This window comes from Oreochromis niloticus, linkage group LG7 (genome assembly GCF_001858045.2).
Source record: "Oreochromis niloticus isolate F11D_XX linkage group LG7, O_niloticus_UMD_NMBU, whole genome shotgun sequence".
Classification (NCBI taxonomy): domain Eukaryota; kingdom Metazoa; phylum Chordata; class Actinopteri; order Cichliformes; family Cichlidae; genus Oreochromis; species Oreochromis niloticus.
This window is the reverse complement of record NC_031972.2, coordinates 42469959-42492983: the sequence shown is the minus strand read 5'-3', so window position 1 is coordinate 42492983 and position 23025 is coordinate 42469959. Positions and strand designations below refer to the sequence as shown.

The window sequence follows — 23025 nt, the reverse complement described above, 5'->3', positions numbered from 1 at the left end:
ATGAGTTTTCCTGAGCAAAAAACCCCACTATTTTCTGAATTATTACTGACAAATGTGCAATTTTTCTTACAAATTTGTTATTTTTTTCTCTGAATTCTATATCCCCATGCACTGCCCCTTAGTTTTTTCCCTACAGTGGCCTTAATATAAATACTACACTATTTAATAACCTCCATGAACTTGTATTATGAAGAAACCCATTCACTTGCTTAGTAGTTGGCTAGTGAGTGATATAAAACTTTGTGTGAAAGGTTTGGCCTCATCTTGGTATGCAGGCCATAAAGATATCGCAAATATACGCATGCTATAAAGCTGTTGTGGTGTGGTGTCTAAATCAGATTTTACCTAATTTAAGCCCACAAGGCTTATTAATTTAAGAAAAACAGCTCAGTGTAACATCTGCAGCTTAATAAATCAAAGCAGTGAGCAGACCTGATTTGCATCCATTCTGGTTAATTATATGTTTGGTATCATGTATATATATTATACTGTATTTTAACTGCATATATGAGATTATTTCCTTCAGGACTGCTGTTATGGATATGAGTCATGAGATGAGATCTCAAAATCTCATTTTACCAAAATCCTGTTTCTGCTACATTAGCTTTATTTACCTGCAGTGGAAACACCAGTGTGATCCACTGCAGGTATTGATAGTATCTTGAAACACTGTGTGCACAACTTTCATGTTACTTCCAGGTAAGTGAGACATCCTCCTTATTTCTTAGCATCAGCAAAACCCTGAGAAACTGAAAAACCCTTCATGCTGGTGATGCAATCATCAATCAAATCTTGTGTTAATTTATTTAGATAGTTCTCTCTTTGTGGTCAGTTTGTGTATGTTTACTGTATGTGTGTGCTCACTTATACAGTAGTTTATTTATAATGCATTCACTTAGTAGCTGTCACATATTTTCCTCGTTTGGCACGATTGCAGCTTTTCACAATAAAAGTTTCAATACCGATATGATGCCCAGAGATGCATGAGCACAGACTCTGCTACAGCAGTCAGTTGGTGTCTGCTCTATGCATGACATTGTTGACTGGTCTGGATAGAGTCCTTACCAACTTCAAAGCTGGTGTTCCACAAAATCAAATTGCAGCATTATTGGAAATGAGATCTAGTGCCATCTCCAGATTAAAGGACAAGTGCCACATAATTTGGGATGCGAGAGGCTGTGAAGACCATCATAGAGCTCCCAGAAAGCCTTTCATGACCAGGCTGTTCTGGCTGTGTATGGTTCTTCCACATGCTACCGAGGCTCCTGATTGTTAAATGAATAAATTGCTAAATTGCAACAATATCTTCAAAATTCAATCAGTCAGTTCAATAATAATGATCTGTCTGGCTTATTCTGGAGATGTTGTTAAAAGTCTGATCTATAGCTCCAGCTGATGACAGGACCTTAAGGATCTGCTGCTAACGTTTTAGTACCAGATACCTTTGGTCCATTGTAAGAAACCTATATAGGCTTGTATCTCATTTTTTATGGATTCTTTAAATAAATATACTAAAGTTAATGAAATATTCATTAAATGTAACTTATATTTCGAGTCATGCACAAAGAGCATTCTTTAAATATATGTCCAAGAGTCTGTACTGAACAGTGATTCCTCTAAAGGCTTTTCAAGGATTCTGGATGGTTATTCTGATTTCTGATTGTTTTAAGCCATCTTTTCCACAACTATCCCCAGATTTGCTATGGAGGTCTGTTCAAAAAAGGGCTTCCGATGATCTGAGTTACTCAATCTTTTAGTTAAATAGGAGCAAATCACAGTAGTGGCATAATATCTGAAATAAAATAGCTCAAACTTTATTCCATGAAATTAAAATAGTGTCTTAGCATTTTTATGTAAAAAATGTCATTATTAAAGACTGAGTGAATACTTCATTTCTCTACTTTTGCTAAACCCAGCCAGTAAATCAAAGTAAGGTCGGATATAAATAACTGATCATAACTGCCTCATTTCCCCTCACACAATTCATCTTTGCACTCCCAGATTATTCTTGTGTAAAACTGTGTGACTCAAAAAAATGACTAAAAGGTCTGCTGAAAGACAGATAAAATGGGTATGTTGGGTTTTTATTGGTCTCAGAATGATAAAGTGGAGGAAGCTTTAAATTCAAAGCTGAGTCAGCCAATTTTGAAGTTTCTCCTCTATCTGTGGTTATACAGTCCTCAATAGGGATGGTCACGGACATACTCCATGATATGCTTCAAGGCCAGCCATGTCTCTGAGGCAGTGGGGATGATCTGATCAGCTGGCAGGATAAAACCGTAGCGGCCAGTGTCCCTCAGCTCGAAGGCAAAGGAGTATTTGATTCCTGAATTGTAGGACCAGTCAATGCTACCCCCGCTGGCTTGATCTGGGCACACAAGAGAAGATATAAAAGATGTATTACTAGCAAGAATGCAAAAATTCTTATTAATACTATTAGTCATAACAATAGCTATATCACTTTTAGTTTTGATTTGGGTTGTTTATAAAGCTGTAACACATAACGTGAAATGGAAATAAAAAAACAAATAACTGTGTTTGCACTCGAGCGAGTATTTATTTTCCTAAACCAATTATTCTGCATGATTGCAGCTCCTCATTTCATTTATTCATCTGTAACTTTAGTATTGAAGTTACAGATGAACTTCAAATGAGAGAAAAGATTTACTTACAGATGATATTGCAGATGCTTCCAACTTGATAGGCGGTGCCATAGAGAGACCTCAGTTTCTGCGCTGCTGCTCTGCCAACAGAATCCTGCAGAGAAGCAAAGAGTGAACAGCACTGTAGCGAGGAAGCCATATCAACTCCTCTCCCTTTACTGACATCGCCCTTAAAGCCAACTTTTCTAACTTGGTTGCTGCTTGCAAACAGAAGGACTGAAGAGCTGCTAACACCATAGTGAACTAAACGTGGAGGTAAAAAAGTCTTACTTGCGCATCAGCTAATTCTATTTGTTTGAGACTTTGGAAACTTTGGCCATGCTCCATTGTAACAGTTTTTAAAACGATCAGAGAAACAGATGATGGGAACTGAATCTCAGTTTTTTTGGAGGGAGAAAATCAACCGATGTCCACTTACAAGAAGAGAGGCCACAAATCAATGCTGCTGTAAGGGTGGAAGGTTGGTGGTTTGATCCCCGACTACTCCACCCTGCATGTCGAATGTGGGCCGTGGGTAAGATACTAACCCAAGCTGCTCTCCGATGCTTCCGTTGGAGGGTGAAAGTTTGTATAGAAAATACTTGATCGCTCAGGTAGAGTAGAAAAGTGTTGTGTAAGAAACAGTACATTTACAGAGAATACACATGATAGTGTAAAATCAGGGACCTTATCATGAGTTGAAAGTGACTGTCCTGTTTATGCTTCGAATTCATGTTACAGTAACCCTTTTTTCTATTTTCAGCTTCCACTCTGCTTTATGAGCTAATCTCTCAGTTTTATTCAGTGACACACACACACACACTTTTCCACAAGTGTGTAGTCAGCAGGTCAGCATGGCTATAACACTATGACCTAAGTGCTTACAAAGACTGATCATAGTACTGATCACATATTTGAGCATGTGCTTTTCACGAGTGATCATGCATATGCTGAATATAGCAGGAAAGGAAAACAATGACAGATCTCCTCCAAGTTTTTAAATAAAAAAACATCAAGCTCAAAGCGAAATATTCTGGCGGGGAGAATCAGCGTTTTACAATTCATGGCAGCTTGATTAATATAGCCCCAAACCACAAATTTGTGTCAGGGGGGTTTAGTCATGTATGAATAACTGCAGGATTATGGGTCCATTAGGCATTTTTCTCAGACTTCATTTGCAGTGCTGTATGAATATGAAGCAGAGTATTGCTGAAAAAGAGCGTACCTGGCTGAGTTAAGGCAGACAATTTGTCATGTTTAGTAGTGATGAGTTTATAATTCACCTACCCCAAAGCTAATTATTCATATTCGAAGCTATAAAACTTTAATTAGGTGGAAAATTGCAATCCCCAGCTGAATGATATCAACAGTCAAAAAGCAGCCTACAAGGAAGACTTCAGATCAGGTTATAAGACCAGAATCCTTTGTCTTTTTGACAATACACATAATTCACAGATGACATTTACTTACCTCTCGCACGTATAAGATTACTCTTGAAAACATTGTTTAAGCAACGGCAAACATTTCGAGCTTGCTCTGTTTTCTGCTTTCTTACCAGCTCGGCCTGATGGTTTGCGCTGCTACAGACATAGCCGTAGGGGTACATGAGCAGCTGGGAGTAGGAGTGGACAGAAATGAAGGCCTTGAAGTTGCCGTGGCTCTGGATCAGGTTCACCACGTTCTTCACCTCGATCTCAGAGTTAGCCGAGGGGCCGTGGTAGGAATCGGAGCAGGGGTAGCTACTGGCACCGGGGCCTGGACATATCGCAGAGAGATCATCATAGAGTAACCACTCACAAATGACAGACATATGTCAGAAGCTTTTTGTAACATCTCACTAGAATGTAAGAGGGCTTAAGGAATTTCACTGACATGTTACAAGCAGACACAAACATTCTGCAGTGAGTCATTAGGTATTCCAAAGCAATCCGGTTCATTCAACTACAACAATTCTAAAGTCTAAAAAGTAGTAAAGTAGTGTAAATGATGCTATTCAGATTCTTTTTGGTAACAAGTAAAAAAGAATGTGATTATTTACCCGGCAGGTAATTGACAAAATCATGAGATGCATTCAGTTTTTATAATACTGACCACCAAAGCCTGCATCCCAGTTCCTGTTTGGATCGACTCCACGGCACGCATAGCCAGGGTTCACAGAGCGGGTCTTGCGCCACATCCTATCCTGTGTTTCACAAAACGTCATTCAGTATGAATCATCATTTCTTTTTTTCTCTCTGATGATACTGATGGAAAACAAACACAGTTCTACTTGTTTCTGAAAATAAATGCTCAGGCGAAGATTGAAGGTTTCAACAGCTGTTTGCTATGACTAACATCTTGCTCTTCTTTCGAGTATCTACTCTATATATGCGACACATAAATAACATGATCTGAGGAGTGCCAGTGACGTACATTGGTGTGGGAGAAAACATAGCCATCAGGGTTGGCAACGATCAGCATGTAAATATCCATGGTGTTCAGGAGGGAAGTGAGGGAGGCGTCGGTACCGTAATCCGTGGCAATCTAAGCAAGGATGAAAGGTTTTGTAGAAACGTAGAAAAAAAACGACACGCTTTCACATATTACATATTTAAGATGAAGCTTTATAAACAAGGTAAACAAGGTCTGTGAGAACAGAGAAGAAGGAACTGATTAAAATAAGAAAATGATAGGAAGGAAAGTGAGGCCCAGTGCACTCAGACAATAACTCATGCTTTTTTAACATAAGCATCCAGTAATATACATAAAGGAAAAACTTAATAAGTACAGAAAATAAATTTGGTTCAAAAACACAAAGTTCTAGCAAAAAATAAGTAAATTATGATCATTTAAATTCAGTTTACTCAGTTTAATTGACATCTTGTACCTTGTTGGCGGTCCACACTCCAGTAGCCTGAGTAACCCATTCTCTGGCGTGGATACCAGTGTCAATCCAGATAGCAGGGCGATTGTTACCACCGGTGCTGAACTAAACACAAACACAGATTCAGACATGCTTTTACATTTTGCTTCTAAAGGTGCAGTCAATCATGATTAACACAAGTAGATGTATGCACAAAATAAAGCGTATCCTCTCTTTACCCCACTGTGTGAGTGACTTGATGATATTTGATACCTGATTATTTTTATTTTTATTAGACAGTTAATCTTAGCTATATTTGTCCACATTTTTATAGAGCTCAAAAGTGCAGTGCTGCTGCATTCTGTGAGGCATAACCAGAGTATCTTACCTTGAGCACATACATGGGCCTGTTCTCATAGGTCACCCCAATATGCTGCTTGGTGATCAGGTTAGGGTAATCGGCCACCAGAGTGTCAATCCAGCTGTAAATCTGCATAGAGGCAGTTCTGACATTAAAACACACATAGGTACACACAAAGTTGACTGGATCCAGTCATATTTTTTTTTCTCTAGAGCAGCATACTGTATCGAGATTATGATAGGCTCCAAAGTTTAAGCTCCTGGTGCTGCGTTCCTTCATCCGGTTCTCCTCCATCTCAGCTTTCTCTTTGTCAAGAAGTTCCTGCAAGTGACGGGCAGGAGATTAAAAATTCACTCTCTGTGCCATCTAGTCTCCCAGTGGAAATCAACTCTATGTTAATAAACAACTGTGACAGACCTGGACGTTTTCAATCATGACGGTGAAGGGAATGTTGTGGAAAGTAAGGTACTCCTTCACAGGGATCAGACTGAAGCGGGGCACTCGGATGTCCACAGGGAGCTCAGTGGAGACTGGGCCAAGCCAGAAGTCCACCTGTAAACAGATGCGCAATGAGATATCACACATGGGAATGAAAAAACATGCCGAGCAGAAGTCCTGTAAATGTTGCATCTAGCATATTCCATAATAAACTAAATAATTTAGAAGAATTCAACTTAAAATTTTTCTCCAGACAGAGTGTGGTGCTGTAAGATCCATCATCTGTAGTTGCTTCAATCTTAAAGGAGCAACAAAATATCTTAATTTAATAAATAAATAAGGGCAAGGTTAATGTGTGGGAATTTAATGCATTAAAAGGTGAAGTCCAAAATGACTGCAGGGTCAGAGAGGAGCACCTGACTTTCTGACTGTGTTAACCTTCGACCCAGCTGAACTTGATTTGCCTTTTGCGCTGCTAGAAAATTGATGAGAAATCACTTGGCACAAGCTGCCGAGAAAACACGAACATCAATTTCTGTGCTGTTTACCAAAGCTGTGCGTGTGTGTTTGCGTGTGCATACCTCCCACTCCTGCGCCGTCTCCAACGCCTGCAGGAGATGGATCTGTTCCTCTGACTTCACATTGACCCGGATAACCTGATCTCTGCACATCATAATGTTAAGTTTGTAGTTAACACTTTTAAATGTTGAAATGTGAGCTCAGCAGAAGAGAAGAACTTTATCTATTGGTTACTGATATAACAAGCAATTACTTGTGCAGCACAGGTACAGACCATCACTATATTCCTTAATGAGACTGTTGCAGAGATACAAGAACAGTGCAAGACTGCATACTGACTGCATAGCTGAAAACCTGCAGTTGGGATAACCTGCAGAGGTCTCTTGCGTGTTTTGCAGGCAAGTTAATGAACAGAAAAATACTTGAAATTTGCAGCCAAATGGAGGATTCCTCTCTTGTAATGGTTCTTTTATTTGGAAGAAGGTACAGTTAAAAAAAATGCATTCACCTTAACGACAAATAATGGTTATTCAGATTACTGTTGTTGAACTGTGCACTGTTGTTGTTATTGCTGTGCAAAAGGTTAATAAGAAGTTCCTGCCAAAGCAAAAGGGGACCAAACCCTAAAATGTTATTCTGCAATTCTATTTTAGTCACTTTAAACTCATAGTAGGAGTTCTAAAGAATGACCACATGAATTATTAATAAGTAAATCAAGTTAAGTGTGCACTTTAAACTTACCCATTGAAGACCTTCTCAGCTTTGGCCGCAGCCACAAGCACCAGCAACAACCAGAAGCCTTTCATCTCACCTGTATAGTCCTGGACTGTTCAGAGGAAGCAAGTGAAGCACCTGCTCCTCTGCTCTCCTAATATCCTGTGGATGCAGGTGGGCTGTTCTCATGCGTGTGAGTTAGGTCACTCTACTGATAATGACACAGCTCTACTGGAAAAACAGCTATTTTGAGCAAAGAACATGCTGAGTAAGCACTGATCAGTCTTTTCAGTTCTCAGAAGCAGATAGTGGAAATTTCCACCGATACAGTATGTTAGTGGCTTTGGTGATTTAGTCTGTTCTCATCATACACTCTAGTTATCATATGCCGAGTATCACTTGGAAAGCAGCCCACAGATTGAGGCACATTAACTGTCATTATCTGAATATCACTGTTCTGGATCATAGAGGTTAGTCATGAATAATAAGCCTTTATACACACAGACTGACTGAATGAAAAATGGTTCAGATTGTGTGACAGACGATGTCTTTCTGTTTTTTTTGGCCTAAAACGACGTATGCATGTTGCTAATTGCTGTTAGCAGTTAGATGTGAAAATTTCAGTCAAAAAGTAATCCTTCATTGTTACACTGTACTTTTATTTCTTGTAAGTTTTTGAAAGGTAAATACACAAAAAACAGATCCAAACTAATTATAGTGATTTGCCATATTTCCCAGTTTATTGTAATGGAAATTTCTTTATTTTATGTATTGATCACTTTAGTAATAGTAATATTACTTTGTCACTTAGTTATATACATATGGAATAGCATCACAAGTGAAGTTATGCTTATCACACTTCCACAGCGAGGCCATTGTGAGTAGGCCAGAGACATCCAGGTACCATGTGTGCAGAGGGGCTGGATTGACAGCGTGGGGCCCTCCCGCTCCTCTCTGGAAGCAGGGAGGCAACAGCTGAGTTGCCTCCCTGTCGTAATTCTCTTTTGGAAGGGAAGGTTTCACGGACGTTAAGATGTAAACACCTGATCCATGTTTACTTTTGGTCCCAAAGGCAGGACCCTAGAGAGCTCAACACAGCCAAGGTTTCTTTGGCTTAACTGGCTTAAAAAGCCCTGAAACTCCAGTTATCACAATCTTTATCAACTTTTCTGTTTCCTTTCTTCTTTAGGTTCTTTGTGGGCTCACGAGAAAATGGGCGTTTCCACACGAAGTGATCCCTGTGAGTGTCCACATGATCAGAAGATGAGGAAATAGTGATAAAAAATATAAATGATAAAGAATATAACAGTAAAATCAAACACTGTTGCAAATAAGACAAGAGACTTTTTTTTCACCAGAAAACTGAAACGAGTCATACCTTTAAGACCGTTTTGCGTAACTATTTTTAAATCCCTGCAGAACTGCAACCACATAAGCTAGCGCAATATTTGTTTTTATTGCAAATGAAACAGGAGGAGTTGTACTTACATTTTATGCCATCAGCTTGTCCTAAGTCACGGTTTCCTTCCACATATAGCTTTGCAAAAATTGCTTTAAAAGCATTTGCAGCAACAAAAACATAATATTCCAGAAACACGCTTTGCTGATCCGATCAGCGGTTACACTTCCTACGTTGGAATAGATGTCAGCGCAAACTATCGCATGTCCGCCATTACCTGTCTGAAACAGGAAGTGACGTCACAGAAACTGTAGTTTTTTTACCTTCAGGGCCTTATGATCCTGTACTGGTGTTTGACTTTATGCTTTTCTATATCGTTTCTGGGATGCTTAGAACTCAAATTGCACTGCTGGAAATAGTTTATTTTGATGCACATGCTGTTTTTTTTTAATTTTTTTGCAAATTTGCATTATAATATTTATTTTTGGTTTTACTGCAGGATATAAAAATTGGTGTATCTCAAAAATAAAACTCTGAAGACACTGAAAATAAATTTCTTGTGGTGGGAAACTATTTTGTGCAACTTTTTTGTATTTACAGTTTTGAGGGATAAACCTCTTAAATTTCTCTAACTAGAAATATATGTAAAAAAAAAAACAAACTTAAAATGATTTTCAATTTTTTTTTGTAGTTTATTGCACTTTTTTGCAATTTGTGTAGTTACTATGGACTTAATGCATACATATTATTAAAATTTGGGATATAACGGTTGTATGATGTATAGCAACTTGAAATGCTCCAAAAAATGGCACTACAGCAGGTAAAAATATAAAGATAAGCTATGGTAGGTCTGAAAGAAGACACCAGAAAAAATCTAAAATTCAAAAGACACATACTAAACACAGAGACTAGAAACTTGCACTAAACACTATGCAGGGGGACGCTGGGAAAGGGGCAAAGTTAATAAACTTGTAAACTTTTTTTCACCAAAAAACTGAAATGAGTCATATTAAACACAATTAACAAAGTTCAGCACAGACAGGCTTTGTTTGCATCAGCCGGTTTAACAAAACATGGTTTGAGATAACGGTATCACCAGAAGGTTATCAACTGTTTTTGTTTAGCTTTCTGCTTCCGGCTCTTGGGTGCTCATGAAAATGGGTGTTCTGCATTAACAAATTAATACATGCACATTCCGGTGACAATGCAGTTACAGTTTGAGCTTCACTCAGTGGGTTTTAGTAATGCACCGCTTAACAACAACACATATAAAACTATTCTCCCAGCAGAGAATCTAAATGTTGCACACCTCGAGAGTTTCATGTTTGAGTGCCTGCATACTGCTGTGTGTGTGTGTGTGTGTGTGTGTGTGTGTGTGTGTGTGTGTTGGTGGGGGGTAAACGAGAGAGTAAGTAATAAATACTTGCATATGCACAAACTAACCAGCAGATGGCAGTGCATTACTAGAATAACACAACAAGGTAAACTATCATTTATAGCTGGGGTGAGTGATGCGAGATTACTGAGGATGGAATTACCTTCAGTCTTAAATTATTCATCTCCAGCTGAGGAACTTTTTGTTTTTGTTGTTTTCACCAGTCCTCGTTGGACTTATAGCATAGTTTATAATGTGCATTAAATGAAAAGGGTGAGTAGTATTACAGAGAACTTTTAAAAAAAAACAGCAACAAAACTGGTATCCACCTTTTAAATGTGAATACTTTGCAAATATATTTTTATGACATTTTGTTTGATTTTTAAAAAATCACTGTAGTAATTGGTAGATAAACAAATTATGAAAAAATACATTAGTTGCAGACTTGAAACATCCACATCATTAAATGTAACCAGCTGAGGTTACTGAAATGAATCAAATTAAACATCTCCGAAGTACTCATGGTAGACCTGAAATGTAGGTCAGCTAATTAATTTTCAAACATAGTTTACGTGCCATCCACTGACCTATTTCAATGGCCATCTTACTCTGGTAATATTTAATAACCAACTCCTCTTTTAAGAAATCAGGCTGCGATATTGTTCCTGAGTATCTCTCCCAGCATTTCTTGAGTGGGATAAACACAATCATATTTTATTACTGTTCGCAGAGGATTTGGGGTTTGGCATTAACTTATTCATGCTGATATCCGCAGCATTGATATCAGGCTGTGCATCACACAGCCTCCCTACTCACATCAGCTGCTGTGACATCCCGCCAAACCCTCCCTGACTCTCAGAATTAATAAAAAGAGGTTTTAACATGTCACTTCCCTTCCATTTCACTCCCAAACAATCCCACGAGACAACGTGAGAGGAGGGGGTTTAATAGGTGTGGGAATTGAGCTGGGACTTTCCATCTTTCTTGTCGTGGAAATTATTTATTGCTATTCCTGCCATGTGTGTCTAAAACTTTAATGTCCCCGTGAAAAGGGGCTCTACATGCAAATGTGGGTGTAGTTTGTTTCCCCATCTTTTGTCTGCTGCCATTTGCTGCTAAAAGATATATGAACAAGCAACTCCCAGCCAGCTTGCTCTACATGAATTCCTTTACTGGGCTATAAATAGATCCATTGACATTGCATCCCATGGGTAAGCAGCCTCTCAGCATTTCTGAGGTCCACCGGTAAATTGATCATTATTTATTTACTGTATTGCTCATTTGTACATCTCATTTATGAGCAGATGTCACAGAACATTTTCAAATGGTAATGAGTGATGTCTATTGTTGATGTTTACCATTTACAAAAAATACAGCATGAGAAACTTTTCTTTTTTTAAAAATTATACATCCGCATTCATGATGAGAGTTGCTTTACATTTCTGTTGGTCACACGAGTACGTCTGCCATACGACTCCTCCTTCTGTCCAGTGTGGTGGTCAGATGCCAGAGTCAAAGACTATTCGGTCAACTGTGACTTCCTTTGTTAAAGGAAAACCTTGCCTCTGCTTTTGTTCGACTGACATCACTAGATCGAGTCTGTAAATGATGTAACGTTTACAAATTTCTCTCATCTTTCTGACAACAGCAAAATAACTCTCAGTGAGATACACCGAAGGCAGGTTGAGAATAAGAATGGGGTAGATTGTCTGCAGCTCAGAATGTAGCTGAACTTTCTGATATATCTTTGTTCTGTCCTCTGAGCATCAAATTGACTTTAGAGCTTGAAAAGGAACATTTGAGATTGTTGGAGAAGAGATCACAATACTAAGAAATTTATAATCAGACTAATCCAATGTCAGTGGGGTTTTTTTTTAGATAGTCTTGAAAACTAGGGGGCAAAAAGACTACATACACTCACCAGCCGCATCATTAGGTAACCCTGTTCAACTGCTTGTTAGCATAAATATCTAAACAGCCAATCAAATGGCAGCAACTCAGTGTATGCTGGCATGTAGATACAGTCAAGATGATAGGCTAAAGTTCAAGCCGAGCATCAGAATAGAAAAGAAAGGTGATTTAAGTAACGGGCTCTTCTGAGTATTTAAGAAACTGCTGATCTGGTGTGATTTCCCACACAACCATCTCTATGGTTTACAGAGAATGGTCCGAAAAATACAAAATATACAAGTTTGTTAAAAATTCTTTTTTCATATCAGAGGTCACAGGACAAGAGTCAGATGGCTTCAAGTTGATAGGAATAGAAATTCAAGTAATCACTTGTTACAACCTAGTTATGTTCAGTCAACCAAGATGATTGTGGAAGGAGTCCGATACAATGAGTCAGTGAAACTCACTTCAGACGCTCAGGAATTTAAAGATGTGAGAATGTAATCAAACAGCTGATCAGAGGGAAAGTGTGATTTATAGGATACTCAAGCCTAACATTAGCTGGCATAATGTTAGCTTATAAATCAGCTGTTTTTGTGACTTAGCGGGATGTCAGCTATCTGATGACAAGAGGGTCACATGTCTAACCTGCTGCCAATAATTGATTAAGACAATATCAGGAATCAGTGAGCACATTTATGAATGTTTTTGCATGCATGAGCCATGACTTCAGTCCAGGAGATGAGGCTCGAGGTGAGGAGGAAGAGGGTGACGTTTTATGCCAGTTGTGTTTTCTCTTTCTTTTCCATTTTGGCTTCTTTGGTGAAGGGGAGCCTTCTCAGACGATAAAGCCAAGATAAATCAAGATGTGATCCATCTTATCTTCCCTCAGAAGGTGCAGACACAAATTAAAACTTGCCTAGAAGTTCACTCCTCCTCCACCTTCGGTGTACTACATGTGTGGTCGGTTTCTAGCCACATCTCGGCTGCTGTAGTCAAGACAACGGGACGACATGGTGGCTTACGTAGACCAGCAAGTGCGTCTATGCATTATTATTATTATTAGATAATTCTAAGCTTATGAGAATGCAGCTGTTAATTGGAAGATGTAATTACACACTATTCAATCCATAATTATGAGTACAGTATTCTTTTTTTCTATTAAATAACCTGAAAGTATAACTGACTGTACCTTTAAATCTTGTGTTTGCAGTGCCAGTGTCGGTCTGTGTTTTCTAATCTTGGTCAGCTTTTGTAGTTCTTCTGAGTGCTCTTTGTTGTCACTTCCTCTTTTACATTAGCACATAGGTTTCTTTTGTGTCTCAGTAAATTGCACTTCTTATTTTCTCAGTGTCTACAATATTTACACCTGTTCCCAACTACTGCAATGTATTTAGCCTTGTGTTTGCCACTCTATTCAACCTACTAGTGTATCCTGTGGCCTTTCCTGGGTTTCTCCTCATGTCTCTCTCATCTTTGCTTTTGCATTGCCCTTCTGATTATTATTGTCTTTCAGTTCTAGTAGATTTTTTGGACTTTCATTGGTGGATCTCTTTTCACACCACCTCCATTAGATCTTTAAAGACGCCCGTATACTTTCTACTTTCCTCATCTTACCCTAAAGCAAAATTAGTTGGCAGTTGGCAGTGAAAAAGGTTAATAGCACAAGCAATATTAAGTGGCACTTTAAAGTCCCATTTACTTATCTATTTACTTTGATACTGAGGCAGAACCAGTCAACATTTATTAAGCTGGGACCATTATTTATATTTATCTGGCACAGAAACTGATATCTATTTTTTTTTCTTTTGTTTATTTTGTTCTTTCTCTGAATAGCAAACTGTTGTAGGGAAGTAATGTTTTGTGTATGAGTGTGTATGTGGGAACAACAACACTAAAGAAATGGATCCAAAAAGTTCTGGAAACATAATAATGGATGTAACTCCAGTTCAAATGAGCTTCACAGTGGTCTGTCCCCTGCTCGCAAAGATAATCACACAAAAAAAGGCAAAAAAATCAATAATTTTTCCATCAAAAGTTCTTGTCCTAGATCTACACATTATTTTTCTGTTCAAGAATTAATGAAGGATGCATTAAGGTGCACTCGATCATGATGATTTGACAACATCTATTAATGTATTAAATATAATCAAACCTCTAAAACAGAGACGCAGCTTCTTTGTTGACAGAAATTTCCATTCACATCGACTTTGTTTTAAAAAAAAAAATGCATTCAGGCGTTTACACTGATCTGTATAAAGATTTTATAAGCTCTGAAACCGAGCCATATCTCTAGAAAATCCTCTGTGGCACTGTCACATTTATATTCTCCATTTTTGCCAATTGAGTCTTGATGGAGCTGTACATCTGTGAGACATCACAGATGCAAAGTCTGGCTCTGCTAGCTTGTTCTCACTAAATGAGGACGAACTGTGAATGTTAACTGTCCCAAGGCGCATATTTTAATGCTGAAAATCAGCATTTTTGCCCCCCCTTTTAAATGTTGTTACTTCTGCATACTCAAGGCGACATGTCTCCCCGAAGACAAACTCGTTACCTATCCCTCCCTGTCAAGCGTCTGAGCTCACAGCGAGCTGACAGACTGTCCTTTGGGCTGCTTAACTCTGTCAAGATTCCAGCACATATTAGGCTTGTTTTTCTTTTTGTTGCTTTTTTCATTTCTTTTGAAAAAAAAAAAAAAAAGCAGCTTCACTGCTGCCCAGAAATCCCCAAGATACATCCTGCATCAAAACCATTTAAAATCTATCTGCTATTGGACTTGGACTCCTCAGTCTGGATTGGATGATGGGGGACTTCACTCTGTGTCAGACTCCGCATCATTGCATCATGCCTTGAGATTGGTTCATTACATAATAGACTAAGAAAAGACCACAACATCCCAGGAAGGCCTCAGCATGTGTAAAAATAGATTGGTAGGCACAAAACAATCTGGTAATTTTTAGCAACAAACCGCCTCCTCCCCGCCTTCCCCCCACCCTCCCAACCTCCATCCAGGTCTAAGAATAGCAGCAGAGATGTTTCATATCCATACTTAGCCTCGTACTTGCCAGCACGCTTTTACCCTTGTAATTTCTGAGTCGAGTGGACAGACGCTGCATTCTGCAGGGTTGGTGTATGTTTGTGCGCTGGCTGCAGGGTTTTCTGGGTGTGTCATCAAAATTTTACGCACACTTCCTTATTCCATTACTCATCACCACCTATTTCAGCACGCAGGCATCTCGCAGTTGATAAGCTTAAAAAGGGGGAACGAGGGAAATAAAAGTGGCGAAAACGGCAGCTCAGAGACACTTGTAGCTCCGCATATTGGATCAAGTCATATTAGGCTCATGCTGAGCTTGTTCAAGGCAACTTTAGAGTCTCAGCACTCAGCGCAATCAGTCCCCATAGTGAGAAAGGCCCGGAAATGCGATTCCCTTAGAGGCGCCTATTAAAAAGTAATTTTTAGTGGGACAGATAGAAATGGGGATTCCAGTGAAACTGTGAAAACTATCTTTGGGGAAATGATTTCTTTAATTTAGGTTATAATGTCGTGAGATATTGTACTATTTAATTAGATCAGTCAAATAAGTATCCTCTAAAACACTTTGCAGCTTACTCAGACTATCAGTCTTGCCATTCTTATTACAGGAGCAATTTGACATTTGGGAAATATGCTTATTCCTGTTCCTGCTGAGGGGAAGATTTGGAAGATCAACATCCCTCTTATCCCACCCAGCAAAAACACAATGAAAAAGTGCTGAAGATGGCTGCGCCAGAGGTCTGAACAACATTTAGATTTAGTTAAAGAAGATAAAAATCATCTTCTCAGGGGAGGTTAACTACTGCTCCATCATGCAGCCCTCGCGTAATATGAGACCAACAAGTTCTGACTGTCACAACAGCTCTGCAGAGCAACTCAACATTAAGAACACGAGAGATAACTCCATAAGAAACAGAGTTTACACACAGCACTGTGGCTGTGTCACCATAACCACTCCACAGTAAAAATTCAGTCAATTAAATGTAAAAAAAAACCAACCAAACAAACAAAACAAAAACAAAACAGAGACATGCTTGAATTTATTGGAAGCAAAGGATTTCCCATTTTGCTAGAAGAAAGATTGGAGAGAAGAGACTTGCTGACGGAGTTTTCCTTTCCTTTGGCATTTTTCCATCTTGCAAGTACAAGAGGTGTGGCACACAGGTGCAATATACAAACTATATCCATGGTGAGCGTAGGACTCTTTTTATTCATGCTGTGTCAGTTATTTAAGATTTAAACTTTCAGTTTGAATGTTGGTATGTGACTTTTTTTTAAAAATCTATCCAACTGTACCACATTGAGAAGTGAATTAAAAGTAAATATAATTTGTCATGTCACCATTATACTTAGATTGTGGCAAACAGCGGTAGTTTGGCTATTTAAAAAACAAAAAACCAACATATTTGTGCCAATTGTGTCACAGGCTGACATTGCTTTAAAATCATGGCTGGAAGGCAAAGGTGTCTCATTTCATTTAACGTGCGTTCCCTCGAATTCTCTCTCTCCTCATGTAACTTTCTTGCCACCTTGTCTGCTCATGTCTCCAGTGGGTAAGGAGTCAAGGGAAGGATGTGCAATTTGGGAAATGTGAAAGGCGGGATGGGGTTATTTTAAGTCGAAGATGGGAAAAATATAAATGCATGGGGTAGCTGCTGGGGCAAAGAAGAACAGAAAAACAGCTCACACATGGCAGAACTCCAGTTCTACAGATTTACTGTGTCTTGTTGTAGTGTTGTTTTGTGATGGGCCACTTTCTTGTCTACCCATAGGTTCAGTTTGGACATACTGTATGTAGGCATCTAATGAACTTTGCTTTTTTTAAAGCCAAATTTAACCAATTTTAGCCTTGATAAATTTGGTGAAATTTGTTCCATTTACATATCTTTTAGGCCCTCGATAAAGAATAATCTTCAGTGGGTGAAGATGAATTAGTGAATGATTAGAATAATGCTGGATTCCAGTCTTTGTAAAAGCTTAAAAAAAAACTACATTTCTTCTTTTACTTTGCAACCAAATACAAATGTAAAGGGATGTCTTTTTAAATGCAGTAAGTGGCATTAAAATAGTTATGAATGGAGGTGACCAGGAGACGGATACAACAATAAATGTCTGCAGCCATCTGTAAAACATGGTGGAGGCTCTGTTGTGGTTTGGGGCTGCATTTCAGCCAGTGTTATTGGGAATCTTGTTATAAACGTACTGTCAGAATTTAGTCTACAGCAACACCAACTGGACTGACAACAGCAGAGAATTGGAAAAATGGAAAATGGAAAAAATTGGAATGTCCCTCAAAAAGCCAGGGGGACTATTCCTGAAGACTACTTAGACAAATGACGAGAAAGCTTGCCTAAGACAATTCAGGCTGTGCTGAAAAATAAAAGGTGATCATACCAAACACTGACTATTCAATTTACTGAGTTAAATCAACCCCATCATACCAAATAGTTTACGGCTCCAGCTGCTCACTGTGTTGATCTCTCAGACTCTGGCACTTACAGAGTCTGCAAACATGAAGTGAACTATGTTTGGGTCATACAATAAATATCGGTATGTTATGTAACACTTTGTGCTTTTTCTTTTTCCTGTTGTGAAGATAGCTGAGACTTATTTAAGGTTCTGCTGACCTTCCAGTTTCATTAATAACTGCTTTATAAGGTATAGATGAGGTGACACAAAACACTGAACTAACAACTAGTAACTGCCCGATTTAACCACAAATTGCAAATGAAAGAAATAGTTATAAAACCTCTATTATCCTCTATTATCCTCTATTTATTTAGACTTTCTAAAAGACACCAAAAATCATTAACAGTTCCTAAATAACTTCACCTAAATACCTCTTCAACCTGAGCCTGAGGCTGGGAAGAGTCCCACAGCTCTGGAAAACCTCCTGTGTTGTTCCAGTGCCAAAGACTTCACGCCCCAAGGACCTCAACAGCTACAGGCCGGTGGCTCTGACATCCCACCTGATGAAGACCCTGGAGCGGCTGGTCCTGGCTCAGCTTCGGCGCCTTGTGAGCTCATCACTGGACCCACTTCAGTTTGCCTACCAGCCTGGCATTGGAGCGGATGATGCCGTCATTCACCTCCTACATCGTTCCCTCGCTCACCTGGAAACCGCTGGGAGCACTGTGAGAATCACGTTCTTTGATTTCTCCAGTGCCTTTAACACTATTCTTCCCACGGTTCTGAAGGACAAGCTGGAGAACTCTGGAGTGGACCATCACCTCACTACCTGGATTTTGGACTACCTCACCGACCGACCACAGTATGTGAGGACTCAGGGCTGTGTGTCGGACAGGGTCGTCTGCAGTATGGGGGCCCCACAGGGAACGGTTCTGGCTCCGTTCCTCTTCACCATCTACACTGCAGACTTCTCCCACAACTCCACCCAGTGCTTCCTGCAGAAGTTCTCTGATGACTCTGCAATAGTCGGCCTCATCACTGATGGGGACGACAAGGAGTACAGAGGACTGACTCAAGACTTTGTGGACTGGTGCCAGCTGAACTACCTCCAGATCAATGCCAGTAAAACCAAGGAGCTGGTGGTAGACTTCCGCAGGCACAAGCATCCTCCACTGCAACCACTGAACATCCAAGGTATGGACATCGAGGCTGTGGACAGCTACAGGTACCTTGGTGTTCATCTGAACAACAAACTGGACTGGACTCATAACTCAGACGCCCTCTACAGGAAAGGGCAGAGCAGGCTGTACCTGCTGCGGAGACTCAGGTCGTTTGGAGTGGAGGGCCCACTCCTGAAGACCTTCTATGACTCTGTGGTGGCCTCAGCCATCTTTTATGGTGTGGTCTGCTGGGGGGGCAGCATCTCTGCTGGGGACAGGAAGAGACTGAACAGGCTGATCCGAAGGGCCAGCTCTGTTCTAGGATGCCCTCTGGACCCAGTGGAGGTGGTGAGTGACAGGAGAATGGCGGCTAAGCTGTCATCCCTGTTGGACAACATCTCCCACCCCATGCATCAGACTGTGACAGCACTGAGCAGCTCCTTCAGTGGGAGACTGCGGCACCCACGGTGTGGGACGGAGAGATTTCGCAGGTCTTTCCTCCCCACTGCTGTCAGACTCTACAATAAAGACTTTTGCAGCTGATCAAACACACAAACCCACACATGTGCAATAAGACTGCTATATGTGCAATTCTTCTTCTGACGAAGTTGTGTTTTTGTATTTTCCTACTCAGTTGTATATAGTATTTGTATTTCTATTTTATTCTATTGTATATATTATTCTATTCTATTTTATTCTATTGTATATAGTATTTTATTTTATTTTATTGTATTTTATTGCATTCCAGTGTTTTCTAATTTCTGCTACATAACTTTGCACTTTTGCTGTAACAAAACAAATTTCCCACCTGTGGGACTAATAAAGGCCATCTTATCTTATCTTATCTTATATAAGACTTTACAAAACAGTTAATCCATTGTCCGTTAATCCATGTTTATAAATGACATATGAAGGAGGAGTAATGCTTTATAAACAATGATTTAATTAATAACTAATACCTTACTAATCCTTAATATTGTGTATTATAAGGCATTAGCTTACTTTTTTTTTTTTTTTATCATTTACACACAATTCTAATGATATTAAAGGTGATATGTGCAAACATGACTAATATCAAGTCATATCAAATGTACTGTGATTCTAACATTCCTACAGAATTCCAGCCACTGCATTTCATTTCCTTTGTTTCGTCTATTTTACATTATTAACCTTGGAGTTAGTTAAGTTAAGTTAAGAAATGGATGGTTAGATATTAGCCTACCATGATTTTGTGTGAGAGCATCTGAAAACACCAATTAAAGTTTCTGATTATAGCCTCAAGTGGGAGGCGACCATAATAATATAATATCTCATCATGAAGTTAAAAGTAATATGCAGATAAACACAGAGAACAGATAGCGGCGGCGACTCATTAAAATCTTGGAAAGAACAGAAACAAGGAGGAGAGAAAAGTCTACTAGCTGTAATTAGCACAATGACACTTGTTACAAAGCAGCCCCCGCTCTGAGCATGGCAGATCACTTCCAAGCAGCATCAAGCGATTGTTTTGTTGCTGCTCTGAAAAGCAGCAGGAAAACAATTCCTATCCATCAAGGCTGGCGGTCTGTAACCACTGGACATTTTCAGTGGATCTGTCATGAGGCATTTGAGTGAGAGCATGGAAAAACTGGACTAGATAATAAAGCAGAAAGCCTCAGACTTATAAGAGAAACACTGCACTGTATATTTAAGACAGGAGCCTACTGCACTCTCACACAAAACACTGCCTCTGCATTTCTTGCTGGATGACCAATTCAGCAAACCACCGATTAAGTACTGTAGCACACAACATAAAACAATATTCACTGCACTGCACATTGTGCACATTGTGGAACATTAATTTAGAGGTCTGAATTCTTTCATTATGAGCAGAAAGTTCCATAATGTTTTGGTATTTCAGCTATTTAAAAAAAAGCCATGTCATTTCTTTGGTCCCTTGACGTTCCATGTTTTACTAAATAATAAATTAGAGAATCCATAAAATGGAATAGCGAAAACAAAGGTCATTGTCACAAAAATAAGAGGGCATTGATGAATCGTTATGCTGTAAATTCCATATGGGCCAACAAGAGAAGAAAAATTCCTTAGTATTTGATAGCAGGAGCGTCTGACTGCTGCCATGAGAAAACATCATTAATCCCTTTCAAAATCCTTGAGATCCAGTGTGAACGGGAAAATTTATGGGAGTCCAAATATAGTCACGTCTTATTGGTTTGCTCAGATTATCTGGTATTACTTTAAAACTGAAATCAATTTCTCTTCTTTGTCCCTCACCTAGAGATCATTATATACACTATATTGCCAAAAGTACTTCCTAGTCTGCCTTCACACACATATGAAATTGAGAGGCATCACATTCTTAATCCATAGGGTTTAATATGTTGGCCCAACCTTTGCTATAACAGTTGTAACTCTGGGAAGGCTTTCCACAAGGTTTAGGAGTGTATTTATGGGAATTTTTTTTCCCATAAATACACTGATTTTTCCTCATTTTTCCAGAAGTACATTTCTGAGTTCAGACACTGTTGGATGAGAAGGCCTGGCTCAAAGTCTCCAGACTAATTTCTATTGGGTTGCAGTTTGGACTGCAGGCCAGTCCAGTTCTTCCACACCAAACTTGCTTGATTTGTGCACTAGTGTGCCGTTGTGTTAGAACAGGAAGGAGCCATCCCCAAACTGTTCCCACAAAGTTGGGAGAATGAAGGTGTCCAAAATGTAGCATTAAAAGTTTCTTCCACTGGAACAAAGAGGCCAAGCTAAACTCCTGAAAGACACCCCCACACCCCCATAACTCTCACTCCACCAAACACTTTACACTTGACACCATGCAGTCAGACAAGTACCGTTCTCCTGGAAACCACTAAAACCAGTTTCATCCATTGGATTGTCAGATGAAGAAGTGTGATTCGTCACTCCAGAGAACATATCTCCACTACTCCAGAGTCCAGTGGCAGCATGCTTTATAACACTGCATCTGACATTTTGCATTGTGCTCATTATGCAGAAGCTCTCTGCACACTGTTCTTGAGTTAATCTGAAGACCTCATGAAGTTTGGAAGTCAGTAGCGATTGACGAAAGTTGAAGGACATTGGCGACTTCTGCACACGATGCGCCTTAGCATACCCTGACTACACTCTGCCGTATGTCTGCTATTCAAATATTTTACATACTAACTAGTTGAGATTATTTAAAACATCCTGCTGCCCATTTGTGCAAGCAGCTTATTACAACCCTCAGTTTGGTATTATTCTTGTGTGAGGTGACATCAGCTGTTTAAGTGAATGCTTTAAAAGGACATTTCATGAACTTAACTTCAGGTTTATTAACATAATTATTTGACTATGTCAACCATTTTCTGTGCTTAACCAAACATTTTCCATTTTAACTTGAAAAATCTCAATAATGAAGTCCAGGGCTCATTTAAATTACAAGTTTTAGTAAGGATTTGGGTAATACCACACATAGGGTACATAGAAAGTAATCAACTACTGTATTTGTTGCACATTGTTTGTATCCTAATGCATAGGGTTTAATATGATCTTATATTACAAAATAATACCACCCTTATCTTTCCCACAGCTGGCTGGTCCGTTATAGTTTTTACTGTAACAAGGATGCAAAGGCTACACTCATTTGTTCTCAATATTCAGGCAAAGCGTAGCATTTCTGAGCCACATTTTTTTGGACTCCTTGCAAGCATTTCAGCCTGTTATCCTGCTATAACGCATTCGATTTTAAGATGAACACTTTAAAGGTGTAATAGTGTGAATCTATTCCAGCGTGCTGGCTCTGTTTGATTTTATTGGCAACACTAACAAGGACAGGTGTCCAATAACAGAGTGAGTTTAGTAGCTTCGGTTTTGTGTTTTACAGCAGTGTAAGTGGTGTTGGGCTTACTTTTTAGGTACAGGATTTAGCATGTTTAGGAAATGTGGAAGTTTGTGAAACAGTTTGTGAAAACTTAGTTATGTAGGCATCCCAGGCTCAATCAACATTAATATGAACGCTAGTATTCAATACATTGGAAAAATGAACCAGTTGGAGAAAGATGCTAATTCTATGCAAATTAACCTTATTGGTCTTTAAGTTGATCAACGCTGGCTTCCTGAGAACTTTTGAGGAATTCTAAATTGGATTTTCAATCCAATTTTATTTTTTTTCATGCATATAGCACCACTTCACAACTGTTTGATTGAGTCAATTTATATTGCAAGGTAAAGATCTTACATTAAAGA

The 23025-nt window shown here is 39.2% G+C and overlaps 1 protein-coding gene across 1 annotated transcript; it reads right to left on the bottom strand.

Moving 5' to 3' along the window:
• Nucleotides 1–2057: 2057 nt before the first annotated feature.
• LOC100704016 (carboxypeptidase A2) lies at nucleotides 2058–8272 on the bottom strand. Its single transcript, XM_003455417.5, has 11 exons — nucleotides 7544–8272; nucleotides 6865–6946; nucleotides 6263–6397; nucleotides 6068–6166; nucleotides 5873–5974; nucleotides 5509–5610; nucleotides 5055–5165; nucleotides 4734–4824; nucleotides 4198–4397; nucleotides 2673–2757; nucleotides 2058–2368 (listed from the first exon to the last, which is right to left on the bottom strand). Exons 1-11 carry the CDS (start codon nucleotides 7606–7608, stop codon nucleotides 2181–2183), a joined length of 1260 nt encoding a protein of 419 aa, XP_003455465.1. The 5' UTR covers nucleotides 7609–8272; the 3' UTR covers nucleotides 2058–2180.
• Between the last annotated feature and the right edge of the window lie 14753 nt (nucleotides 8273–23025).

Bases quoted from the DNA above. Each gene is read 5' to 3' on its own strand.
- LOC100704016 (XM_003455417.5), bottom strand. From the start codon at position 7,608: ATGAAAGGCTTCTGGTTGTTGCTGGTGCTTGTGGCTGCGGCCAAAGCT. The intron at 5,975-6,067 runs GTATGCTGCTCT...GCCTCTATGCAG, and splicing joins CCTATCATAATCTCGATACA to ATTTACAGCTGGATTGACAC. The intron at 2,758-4,197 runs GTAAGAAAGCAG...GCTTCTCTGCAG, and splicing joins CAAACCATCAGGCCGAGCTG to GATTCTGTTGGCAGAGCAGC.